Source organism: Oncorhynchus kisutch, linkage group LG28 (genome assembly GCF_002021735.2).
Source record: "Oncorhynchus kisutch isolate 150728-3 linkage group LG28, Okis_V2, whole genome shotgun sequence".
Classification (NCBI taxonomy): domain Eukaryota; kingdom Metazoa; phylum Chordata; class Actinopteri; order Salmoniformes; family Salmonidae; genus Oncorhynchus; species Oncorhynchus kisutch.
The window spans coordinates 1,008,528-1,021,657 of record NC_034201.2 but is presented as its reverse complement, the minus strand read 5'-3'; the positions used below and the strand labels follow the sequence as shown (position 1 = coordinate 1,021,657).

Here is a 13,130-nt window from a genome sequence, read left to right as displayed (position 1 = left end):
AAAGATCAATAACGACACCCAGGACTATTCTCCTGACTGTGGACTATTCTCCTGACTGACCTTCCACCCGAACCTGGCCCACCACAGGAAGCCCAGGAGGAGCGGAGATATCCTATTCGACAGCGAAGGGCACCTCAAAAGCTTGACCTGTGAGTTGAGCTGGTTAAGGAGGTAACGGACAGTAAAACAAACACTTTAATATGTCCTCGATAAAAGGAAAGAAAAAGGACGTCACCTGGGTTAGTTATTAGGACACAAACTCCATCTTCGGGGCAGAATAATCCCCTGGATTTGTGCTGGGCTCTGAAAAGTCTGCTTTAACCCAGTAGTTGAAAAATGTTTAAGAATGCATTGTTCAGATATTGCATTAGTAGTTACCTAACATATTTACCTTGTTATCTGGGAGTTAAACACTATGGGGGAGGAGTGTAGTATCTGGGATCTACATCTGTTTATATTAGTTACTGTGCTGTTACTAAGCAGTAATGCATTACGGCAGTGTTACGTTACTATACCTAATAGGAAATGGACATGCGCACTGGAATGCCGCGAACTGTAGAGCACGAGGGGTTTTTGACTAAACGAAAACTAACTGTACTCCCGTCTCCTGCCTGGTCCTTTCTCCACAACACAAATATTACAATTCTCACATAGGTATTCCTCTTGTCCAGGTGGGTTAGGGCAGTGTGCAGTGTGGTTGAGATTGCATCGTCTGTGGACCTATTTGGGCGGTAAGCAAATTGGAGTGGGTCTAGGGTGTCAGGTAGGGTGGAGGTGATATGGTCCTTGACTAGTCTCTCAAAGCACTTCATGATGACGGAAGTGAGTGCTACGGGGCGGTAGTCGTTTAGCTCAGTTACCTTAGCTTTCTTGGGAACAGGAACAATGGTGGCCCTCTTGAAGCATGTGGGAACAGCAGACTGGGATAGGGATTGATTGAATATGTCCGTAAACACACCAGCCAGCTGGTCTGCGCATGCTCTGAGGGCGCGGCTGGGGATGCCATCTGGGCCTGCAGCCTTGCGAGGGTTAACACGTTTAAATGTTTTACTCACCTCGGCTGCAGTGAAGGAGAGCCTGCATGTTTTGGTTGTGGGCCGTGTCAGTGGCACTGTATTGTCCTCAAAGCGGGCAAAAAAGTTATTTCGTCTGCCTGGGAGCAAGACATCCTGGTCCGTGATGGGGCTGGTTTTCTTTTTGTAATCCGTGATTGACTGTAGACCCTGCCACATACCTCTTGTGTCTGAGCCGTTGAATTGCGATTCTACTTTGTCTCTATATTGACGCTTAGCTTGTTTGATTGCCTTGAGGAGGGAATAGCTACACTGTTTGTATTCAGTCATGTTTCACACTCCACGGTTTCTGGTTTGGGAATGTTTTAATTGTTGCTATGGGAACGACATCTTCAACGCAAGTTCTAATGAACTCGCTCACCGAATCAGCGTATTAGTCAATGTTGTTGTCTGACGCAATACGAAACATATCCCAGTCCACGTGATGGAAGCAGTCTTGGAGTGTGGAATCAGCTTGGTCGGACCAGCGTTGAACAGACCTCAGCGCGGGAGCTTCTTGTTTTAGTTTCTGTCTGTAGGCAGGGAGCAACAAAATGGAGTTGTGGTCAGCTTTTCCGAAAGGAGAGCGGGAGAGGGCCTTATATGCGTCGGGGAAGTTAGAATAGCAATGATCCAAGGTTTTGCCAGCCCTGGTTGCGCAATCGATTTGTTTTCAGATTAGCCTTGTTAAAATCCCCAGCTACAATGAATGCAGCCTCAGGATATGTGGATTCCAGTTTGCAAAGAGTCAAATAAAGTGCGTTCAGAGCCATCGATGTGTCTGCTTGGGGGGGAATATATACGGCTGTGATTATAATCGAAGAGAATTCCCTTGGTAGATAATGCGGTCGACATTTGATTGTGAGGAATTCTAAATCAGATGAACAGAAGGACTTGAGTTCCTTGTATGTTGTTGTGACCACACATATAACACATGTCTATGTCCTGGGAAGTTGGCTGTTGTATTCAACGTCATTCTAGTCACATTAGCGCACGTTAGTAACATCCATCCCGGTTTAGGGACACGCATTTTGTTAAAAGTACATTTGTGGAATGTCTTTCCTTCTTCTTCTTGTATTTGAGCCAATCAGTTGTGTTGTGATAACGTAGGGGTGGTATACAGAAGATAGCCCTGCTTGGTAAAAGACCAAGTCCATATTATGGCAAGAACAGCTCAAATAAGCAAAGAGAATTGACAGTCCATCATTACTTTATGACATGAAGGTCAGTCAATGCGGAACATTCCAAGAACTTTCAACGTTTTTTCAAGTACAGTCGCAAAAACCTCTACGATGTAACTGGCTCTCATGAGGACCGCCAAAGAAAGGAAGACCCAGAGTTATCTCTGCTGCAGAGCATAAGTTCATTAGAGTTAACTGCGCCTCAGATTGCAGACCAAATAAATGTTTCACAGAGTTCAAGTAATAGACACATTACAACATCAACTGTTCAGAGGAGACTGCAAAGACACCATTACTAAAAGGACACCAATAATAATAAGAGATTTGCTTGGACCAAGAAACATGAGCAATGGACATTAGACCGGTGGAAATCGGTCCTTTGGTCTAATGAGTCCACATTTGAGATTTTTGGTTCCAACTGCCGTGTCTTTGTGAGATGCAGAGTAGGTGAACGGATGATCTCCACATGGGTGGTTCCCACCGTGAAGCATGAAGGAGGAGCTGTCCAAACTGTTGACTGGTACTGTATATAAATATATTTTCCACTAACCCTACCACCCCTCCCCTAATTGAAGTAAACTAATGAACAACAACACTTAGGCTTTTACTTCCAACTTATACATGCTTTAAAAATGTTATAGACACAATCTATTTTACATTAGTTATTCTTGTTTGTTTTTACTCCTATCCTTCCACTACCATCAACCCATCCCATCTATTTCTGAAGACCATACAGTTTTATTCACTAAAGTTCTGAACCTACATACATTTTACGGACACCGTATATTTTACATTAGTTATCTTGTTATTAGACCCACCCTTCAGATCCCTCCCACCTATCTCCATCCCTGTTAGATTTCTATTTGCCATATGTTTTTCAACTGTGCTGTGATGTTTCACTAAAGTTCTGAACCTTTCTATTTTCATAGTTTCTACAGATTGTAAATTAAAGAAACATTTTTTTGCTAAAAGTATTATTATATTATTGATCGATTGATTAGGATTTTTCAAATCACCCAGTAGTGCTATCTGCAGTTCTTCAGACATTCCTGGACCTGCGACCAAAAACAAGCTACATGTGGACAGTACCAAAACAAATTATCTAATGATTCTGTCTCATCGCAGCAAAATCTGTAAAGCTGGGATGTTTAAAAAAAAAAAACATGTATTTAATCAGGCAAGTCAGTTAAGAACATTCTTATTTACAATGATGACCTACCCTGGCCAAACTCTAACCCGAATTTAAATGAAAAATTCTAAGTTTTGAATCCAGCGTCATTTTGGGAATCAGTTCAAAAACCATGTGCCATGGAATCAGTACATCGAAACTCTCTTCCCAACTATTTTGCAATCTATGTGGCACAGCTGTCAATTTTTTGGGTCCTTAAATGAAACTGGTATACTTTTTTATTTATCACAATTTTCTTTAACCAATTTTGGTCTTTGATGCAGGACTGACAGACAAGTTCCTTTCTTTCTCCCTCTTCCATTTTTGCGGTAATCCTGCAATTAGTTGGTTGTAATTTTGGGTAGAGCAGACATTTCCATATATATATATTCGTGGAAAGCCTTCTCAGAAGAGTGAAGGCTGTTGTAGCAGCAAAAGCGGGACCAACTCCATATTAATGCCCATGATTTTGGAATTAGATGTTTGACGTGCAGGTGTCCACCTGTTTTTGGCCATGTAGTGTATTTAATATAAATGTGAATACTGCATGTGTCACACATATACGAGCATATAGTAATATGCCCATACATACAGATATATGTATCCACACACATAAGTACATATATGTCACATACTGTATATGTTGAAATATACAATAATGGGCCGTTTTCATATGTCTGACTCATATTTCTGATTTATACACCGTACAGACAACGAGAGAGAGAGACTGTGCGTGCTGTTTATGCTACAAATGAACCGCTTGATGGCAGTGAAGTGCATGGTCTACTTCCGGAAAAAGAAAGCTTGAACTCTGAACCCGGTTACGTTTGTTCTTTCCTTTCCTGTTTCGGCTTTAGAAGAGACACACACAGGTACAATGTCGCAGAATTAATATCCAAATTAATCATGTTTAACATAAAGTACAAAGTGTCATTTGTGCTTTTAATCGATACACTGAACTTTGATTGGTATGTTAAATGTGAAATTTGTCTGAAATCGGCTTCAGACGTTTGGATTAGATGGCATTGGTGTTGGCTGTAAGCAGCGGTTTCCATCACTGTAAGGCCTGAATTTCGCTTGCCGGATGGAGCATATTGAGTGGGTTTTATGATTTGCCATGTTAACCATATTGTCTTCAGTCATGTGCATTTTTGCAGCTTTGAAGTCGAATACGTTTTAAAATGAAATCAAAGAGACCTGCTGAGTGATGCTAGTTAGGTTGCTGTCGTGGTAATTCAGTGCTAACCTTAAAGTAGTCGGCTAACGATGGGCATCTGCAGTTTTTAGTCTCGACTTTGCTATGACTGACAATTACACATGGGTTATTTTTTTTATGGAAATTGTCGTGTTGTATATGCTATGATATAGCACCACAGGCAAGCAGCTAGACTTGCTAGCTATGTGATTTTTGTGTCGAGCGTTGGCTTTTAAGCCAGACAGTTGGTTATTGGTCAGTTGCGATAATGGCTAGTTAATGGTTGTCCATATACTCTCCTACAGTTACTTAGCGAACTAGCTAGTTACAAAAGTATATTGTGGTGAAGTTATCTACAACGGAACCCATCCTTAACTAAGACCTAGCCTGCTAACTATTTAGCAATGGTGCCCACACCACCTGGTCCCAAATTGGGGCACTTGAATGGATGCTAATGCCAGGCATGTCTGACGTCATCAATACTGACAAATGCATCTTTTGCAGCTATGGCACCTCGTAAGGGTAAGGAAAAGAAGGAAGAACAGGTCATCGCCCTGGGACCCCAGGTTGCCGAAGGCGAGAATGTCTTTGGAGTCTGCCACATCTTTGCATCCTTCAACGACACCTTCGTTCACGTCACTGATCTTTCTGGCAAGTAAGTACAGGATACAATGGAATAGTGCAAGCCCAGCTCTATAATAAAAAGACTATGCCGTTTCTGGCTTAAACTGTAAAGTGCATGCCATCCGTCAATAGCAATCGGTTGTATGATCATATGATTTCAAATGCTTTGTTCTAAACACGTACCTGCGCCCTCCAGGGAAACTATCTGCCGTGTGACTGGTGGTATGAAGGTGAAGGCCGACAGAGACGAGTCCTCCCCCTACGCCGCCATGTTGGCCGCCCAGGACGTCGCCCAGAGGTGCAAAGAGCTGGGAATCACTGCCCTCCACATCAAGTTGAGGGCCACTGGCGGGAACAGGTTAGGAAACCCTTCCTCACTGATCTGAAGCACAATCTGGTGTTGCTCCATGTCTTTTGTACATCTACAGTGGATGGTGCAGCTAAATTGTTCTGGTACTTTGTGCTTGGACTACTCTTGTTGCATGTGTGAATATACCATGCAATTAAAGGACCCACCCCCAGAGGAAGTGGCAGCCGCTATTTCAATGTAATTTCTTGTCCTAGAGACAAAATGTACCTTCAGGTTCCACCTCTGAAGAATGGTGAATGCTACTTTACATATTCACGAATTGGGTGTGAGAATTTTCCTGTGGAGTTGATAAACCTCAACAAATAGGTCACTGACAGCACAATATAGCCAGCTAGCATGCTAAACTTATCTAGTTAGATAGCTAGGTATAGTATCTTGCTAATGTTCTTTTATTTTTTCTACGCCATATTTAAAAAAAATCCAAGCTGGATCTATGGATGGAGCTGGATTTACAATAACATTTATTTAAGGAAAACTTCACCACTGATGGAAACCACTGGCGTGTCTTTGACTTTGCCATATTTAAAATTTTTAAATAACTTTTTATATAACCAGGGGAAAGCATTAAGACCAGGGTCGTCTTTCCAAAGTTAGTTCAAGCAATGTGAGCGACAATTCAAGCATTATCACTACAGCATTAGTTACATACATACAAATATGTTGCATTACATTCAAAAGGTCAGTGGAAACTAATGTATGCAATCAATCAAAAACAAGTGCAGTTTCCATTGGTATCAGAGCCTCATATTCCCCTTTTGGGACCAAAGACTAAAGTTGTAGTGACCTGTAGGCCATTACAGGACTTCGGGGCATAGTAACTGAAAGTAGTCTTCCCTAACTTAATTAAGAGACCCGCAGAACCTCTAGAACCAACCAGTCTTATCGTTACTAGATTTCCAATTTAGAAGTGAGGTAATATGGGAGTTTCTAATGTTGGGCCCTTCTGGTCGTCAGAATATCAGACAAATTAACAGCTCACAAGCTGGGAATAAAATTACCTTATTGGTCCACCAGTCACTAACAGTTCTTTTTTTTTTTTATCTACCAGACAATCAAATTTTTTACCATCCAAAATATCCCCCCCCTACTAAAATCACACCAACTAAACACAAAAAAAGATACGCATGCTTTCTCGGCGCAGCGGTTTACGGCATCGCAAGTGCTAGAGGCGTCACTACAGACCCTGGTTCACAACCGGTCATGGTCGGGAGTCCCATAGGGCGGTGCACAATTGGCCCAGCGTCATCTGGGTTAAGGGAGGGTTTGGCTGGGGTAGGCCATCATTCTAAATAAGAATTTGTTCTTAACCGAATTGCCTGGTTAAAGGTTAAACAAAATACAATTCTACAACAAATGTAACAAGTAGTGTGGTATGTGGGTCATTGAATTTCTTCGTGTATTTTAATCAAAATATCACAAATGAGACAAATGTTCCTGACTTTTTAGGGCGGAAGGTTACCGTGGTAGCGCGACTCGTCATGTTTGTGCCTGTGAGATTGATTCTGACTAATAGAATGCCTTGTCTTTTCTTCCCTGACAGTTGAAAGTCAAACCTAGAAAAACAACCCAGCTTGTGAACAAAACAATGTAAATAGCCAAGAAACACAAGGACACTCTCACTTCAGTAGACTTTCGTTTCAAGTAAATGAGACCAACTCTTTATGCCTGCTTCTAAAAATGAATCTTTCACTCAGCTCTTCAGGTGCTCACAGCCCCCAGCCAGGACGTTTTGCAGCACAAGGTGTAATGGGCTATATAGATTCATAGTTCTTTGACTTTACAAGCTATGAAACAGAAAAGGGGATAACTTTGATAACAGCTACTGCAGCATTCATTTGACCATAAATGTGATGCTTGACTATTTTTATTCACAAATGGGAGTGAAATGCTCACACTGTGGAGCACTGACCACCTGCCAACATGGCTGGTGACATAGACATCTCATCTACCAGCAGGTGTTAATTTTATGTGTAAATGGTGCGTATGGAAATAATCACAGCTCTTGTCTTTGCTCATGATCATGCACACTGCAAATGACAAGTGAAAAAAATAAATCATTATCTGGATGTTTTTTTAGCAACCGTTACACCAATCAAAGAACTGTAGTGAAGTGGAACTTTAGTGTTGAACACATTCATCTTGGGGGAGCAGGTTGTGTTAAATGACATCACGCAATTATACAATTTTATAAAATGGTCAATGTATACATACTAGCTAAAGAGAATTTACAAATTTATCGAATGGATTAAGGTCATTTTCTGGGGGGGGGGGGGGCAATATCAAGTCTCGGTCTCAAAGAAGAATCACTTGGCACCTGTTCCTGATTTAATAAACAATGCCATGCTGGTGGGTGGTAACATTGAAATAAACCCAGCCCTGAAACGAAACGTAGGTATCATGCATTCGCACGGATTTGCACGAAGTGGGTCGTTTGAATTTGTCTCTTCAAGGCCAAATATATCATACTATGACTAAAGCTATGACTTGCCTTAAATTGATGTGCAGCACCATTCTTACAGCTCGAAAAAAGTGGATTTCTACTCGTGCGGGCGTTTACGTGTTGTGGAACTGAATTTATCTACAGTGGACTATATTAGATTGTCTTGTGTGCAACCGTACTCAGTGTGAACATTTTGCCTTTCAGAACCAAGACCCCTGGACCAGGCGCACAGTCTGCTCTCCGTGCCTTGGCTCGTTCTGGCATGAAGATTGGACGCATCGGTAAGCTTTAGCTCATTTACTCTGTCAGGAGTATCTGTAATAAACGAGATGGTGCTGTTATTTTTTCTTCAACCCCTGCCTTCGACCAATAGATGGTCCATTTGTTAGTAGGGCTGGGCGATTTATATTTGAATTTGTATTAGTGCGATGTTCCAAATGCCTGTATTGCAAGAATCAAGTTTTTTTTATTATGATTTAATGAGCGTTTGCCTTTTTGGTTTATCTCCTTTGCGCCTTCTGTACTGTGTGCACTGCACCTCCCCACTTGCACAGACACAAAGCCACTGCCACTCACGAGATCACGTCTCCCTTTCTGACAACAAGCGGTTTGAACTCGCTATTTGCATTTTAAGATTTGGGCCAACCGAATCTGTCTTATGATGCTGTTTTTGTTTTAACTTCCAAAATGAAGAAAAGCAGACCCTACTACAGTAAAAATGGAACATTAATGAACATTAGTGCTCAGTTTCTTCCGCTCTGCATTGCGGTACGATCAGTGCTATTTGGCATCCTTGGGATAGCCCTAAACTTCAGCATGACCATTATAGAAGTTTACTTTCAATCGGTGTTATGGACCTCCCAAGCAACCCGTATTGCACAGAACATTGCAGTACCCCCCCATACCGCTAGCAGCATTTTAGCCACAGTTATGTGCTAGCTGTCTAGATTGTGTTATAAATATGTAAGGAATTTGCTACTCAGTTCTCATTCTGAGAAAGTATTTTATCCATGTAGGCCACTTGATTTCATCTAGACAAAGTGACCAGGCGTTGTTCAAACAGTTGGAGACGGACAGGAGGGTGAATTCATAAGTTAACTTCTACCTTTTTAACAAGCAAATAGATCCACGTTGGCTTTAAATGAAAAGGTTAGCTGGCTACTCACTAGCACGTGGGCTTGTGCTTGATTGTTTGCAACGTGTTTTTAATTTCCTATAATGCCTGCTACTAGGCGTTAGTCATTAGTGGATGTGCATAGTTCTGGTTAAATTAGTAACAAACTGCCTTTTTGTAGACAGGACTTGAGAACCAGATGTGTGATTATTGCAAAAAAAGCAGCATCAACTTTTTTGATATAATTATTAGAGGCTCTTATGGTTTTGGAAGACTTCTATTTAGCCTAGGTATAACTTTACAAGCACTGAATTGGATTATTCCTGACTGTTTGAAATGCAGTGTATCGACCTTTTTTAATTGTGCAGCAAGCTTATTTAGACAACGTTTATATTCATGGGAGAAGAAGAAAATCAACAGTAGTTGTATATTGTGAATCCCCCATTATTTAATTTGAATCCATATCGCCCAGTTATAGCACTGCACTGCCATGGCTGATTCAACTAATCATGGAGAGTGTTGGGAAACACCATGTCTGCCTATTTCATGCACGAATGGTTAAATATACTGCTTATATTGATGTTTTCCGGAGGATGGGAATGTTTCATTTGGGAAATTATTGTTCTGCTAGTCTCATACTAAATGTGAAACAATTCTACTTTTCTGTTGGCCTCTTTTTGTTTAAGCCTCCTGAACACGGTGTAATTTATATGCATACTGTAACACGTTTGCTCATTCGCCTAGTTAATTATTTCATTCCAGCATTCACTTAAAGCATTTTAATCAATTTCTTAATTTCCTGCACTGTTATTTACTTCACATTTATTGTCTTAGTATGCCTCTATTTCAAGAACGTCCTAATAATATAACATCCTAATAATATTATCTATAATATTTTCCTGTGCGTTTTTGGCAGTTCTTACTCTGGCCACTAGAGGACGATCAGTCAATTACTTGGTCTGTACTCCCAAAGTTGACTGTGATTGCCAGTTAGCTAGCAGTGTTCAGCTGTTAGCAGCCAATGGCTAGCAGTTTCTTACTGCTGATTTACAAAACAAAAATGGATGATTGGCATCTTATTTGAGTCATTATTGAATTATGTAACAAATCAAACATTAAATCTTTAACAATTCATGGTAAGCTCATAAACCATAGTTTTAGACTGGGTGGGTGTTTGAAACACTTTATTTGCTGAAATGTGTGCTATTGCCCGGCTAAGGGGGACAGGCGGCTATGAGACTTCAATTAAAGTTATACTGTACTTTGGAATACTGCTGTCACATCAATGTCTTTTTTACATTTATTTAGCAGATGCTCATATTCAAAGTGACTTTGGATGATACATTTTGGCCAAATGTATGAATCTGTTCAATGCCCTTCAGACAATATTCATTGAACATGTTAAAATAAGGATGTTGATGAATGAAGGATTCAATGTACAATTCTTGTTACTGTTTATCATGCTCACTAACGTTTGCTCTCTTGCAGAGGATGTCACCCCTATTCCATCAGACAGTACCCGCAGAAAGGGAGGTCGTCGTGGGCGTCGTCTGTAAATGTGCTTATTTTGAGTTTTCACTCAATAAAAGGTTAATTCCGACCTCTGCTTTTGTCTGGTTTTTCAATGGTTTCTCCTTTTTTTTCACCAAGTCTGTCTAGGAAAAATATCCTATTGAATGTTCTTATACGTCAAGCAAATCGTTTAAATTATTTAGCAAAAAAAGCCTGCTTGGCAGCAAGTTGTATGCAGGGATATGAGTGGCTTTATCAAAGGGTTGATTAACATTGAACAAAAATATAAACGCAACATGTAAAGTGTTGGTCCCATCTTTCATGAGGTGAAATAAAAGATCCCAGAAATGTTCCATATGCTTAAGGTTATTTCTCTAATCTGTTTACATCCCTGTAAGTGAGCTTTTATATTTTGCCAACATAATCCATCCACCTGACAGGTGTGGCATATCAAGAGGCTGATTAATTAAACCACACACTGGTACACCTTGTGCTGGGGACATAAGGCTATTCACTCTAAATTGTGTTGTCACAACACAATGCCACAGATGTCTGAAGTTGAGGGCGAGTGCAATTGGCATGCTGACTGCAGGAGTGTCAACCAGAGCTGTTGCCACATTATTGATTGTTCATTTCTCTAACATAACCTGCTAATGTCAAATCATGCTTTATACAGCACAATTCAGACATGGAATGCAACACTATGTGCTTCAAAGGAAGAGAAAATAAAAATTTACTACACAAACGCAAGGATAAAAATAACCAATGCCAGTGCCAGAAGACCTGAGGGACCTACTGGGTACATAACTTAAGCATGGGTCTGATGTATTGGGGTGCACAATTGTGGATTGACTTAAAAACCAATAGAATCTTTAAATTAATTTGAGTCTTGGGTATGACGCTACAAGCTTGCCACACCTGTTTGGTGAGTTTCTCCCATTCTTCTCTGCAGATCCACTCAAGCTCTGTCAGGAGTGTCGCTGCACAGCTATTTTCAGGTCTTTCCAGAGATGTTTGATCCGGGCTCTGGCTGGGCCACGCAAGGACATTGTCCCGAAGCCACTCCTGCGTTGTCTTGGCTTTGTGCTTAGGGTCATTGTCCTGTTGGAAGGTGAACCTTTGCCCCAGTCTTAGGTCCTAAGTGCTCTGGAGCAGGTTTTCATCAAGGATCACTCTACTTTGCTCTGCTCCTCTTTCCCTCCAACCTGACTAGTCTCCCAGTCCATGCCACTGAAAAACATCCTCACAGCATGATGCTGCAACCAGCATGCTTCATCATAGGGATGGTGCCAGGTTTCCTCCAGACGTGATGCTTGGCATTCAGGCTGAAGAGTTCAATCTTAATAAGATCAGTGAATCTTGTTTCTCATGGTCTGAGAGTCCTTTAAGTGCCTTTTGGCAAACTCCAAGCAGGCTGTCATGTGCCTTTTACTGAGGAGTGGCTTCCATCTGGCCACTCTGCTATCATAACTCTCCTGTGAAGATGCCAAGGATTAGGTTGCAGTGGGTCCGCTCTACAGCGCCCTCTCTCTCTCCCGCAGAGGGAGAGGTGGAGGGGGCCACTTTATGGCGGTCGTAAAATACGCTGCCTCTATGCGCTGTAGTGGTCAAGATTGGAATGTCACTGTGGAACAGAGACACTTAGACATTAAAAGGTTGAATAATTGAACAGTATTTATGTATTCCAAGCAGTTGAAATGGCCTGTGGACAGCTAAGGGACAGTCATGTCGATTTTGTTTCATTTGGTGATCTCATGACAGGAAACACAAATTACTGTGTCTGGTTGTGTACACTTCTCAGTTATGGGGTTTACATCTAAATGTTGGGAAACATATGATTAAATATGAAACTATTTGTGAAAATATGTGATGTTAACCTTCTAAATAAGAAAATTGTGTTCCATATGAAGCCTTAACCAGGTCAGTGGCCACGCCCACGTTAGCACAGACATTACCTCGGCGTCGTCTCCCAGAAGTGTATAAAACCACTCGTGACAAAATGTACATTTTATGCCAAAGAGACCCACGGTAAGCCGGATGTCATGAATGGTTAAGAAATCTACAAACTAGAGTTAACGCCAGGACGAGGTTCCCACGTTGGGATGGCTATCACTCTAGAGACCAAAACATGCCGGGTGAAGCTGGTGTGTGAAGTGGTTCAAACTACAACTCTACAAAAGGACAAGACCAGAAAATGTGGAGATCATCCCCACGCTGAAATGGTGAAGAAATCGACAAACTAAAGACCAATTATTCAGCCTGCAGCTGTTTAAATACTTTAGTCTGGTAAACACATCTGTCCTAAGAACATTTCTGAATGTTATAATGGATACTTCAGAGTACCAATCTACAGCTATGACAAACTTTGATCTCTGGTGGACAAACCAGAGGATTTCTGTTGACTGTCTATCCAGCAGACGGACTGGCGATCGCAGAGAGGGACAACAAAGACACTTGTAAATATGTAAATTGCA

General features: G+C 41.3%; 1 protein-coding gene across 1 annotated transcript; it reads left to right on the top strand.

Annotated features, from left to right (window-relative positions):
* Nucleotides 1-4,152: 4,152 nt before the first annotated feature.
* LOC109872787 (40S ribosomal protein S14) lies at nucleotides 4,153-10,744 on the top strand. The gene is made up of 5 exons (XM_020464119.2): nucleotides 4,153-4,273; nucleotides 5,101-5,251; nucleotides 5,417-5,578; nucleotides 8,235-8,311; nucleotides 10,633-10,744. Exons 2-5 carry the CDS (start codon nucleotides 5,103-5,105, stop codon nucleotides 10,698-10,700), a joined length of 456 nt encoding a protein of 151 aa, XP_020319708.1. The 5' UTR covers nucleotides 4,153-4,273; nucleotides 5,101-5,102; the 3' UTR covers nucleotides 10,701-10,744.
* Nucleotides 10,745-13,130: the final 2,386 nt, after the last annotated feature.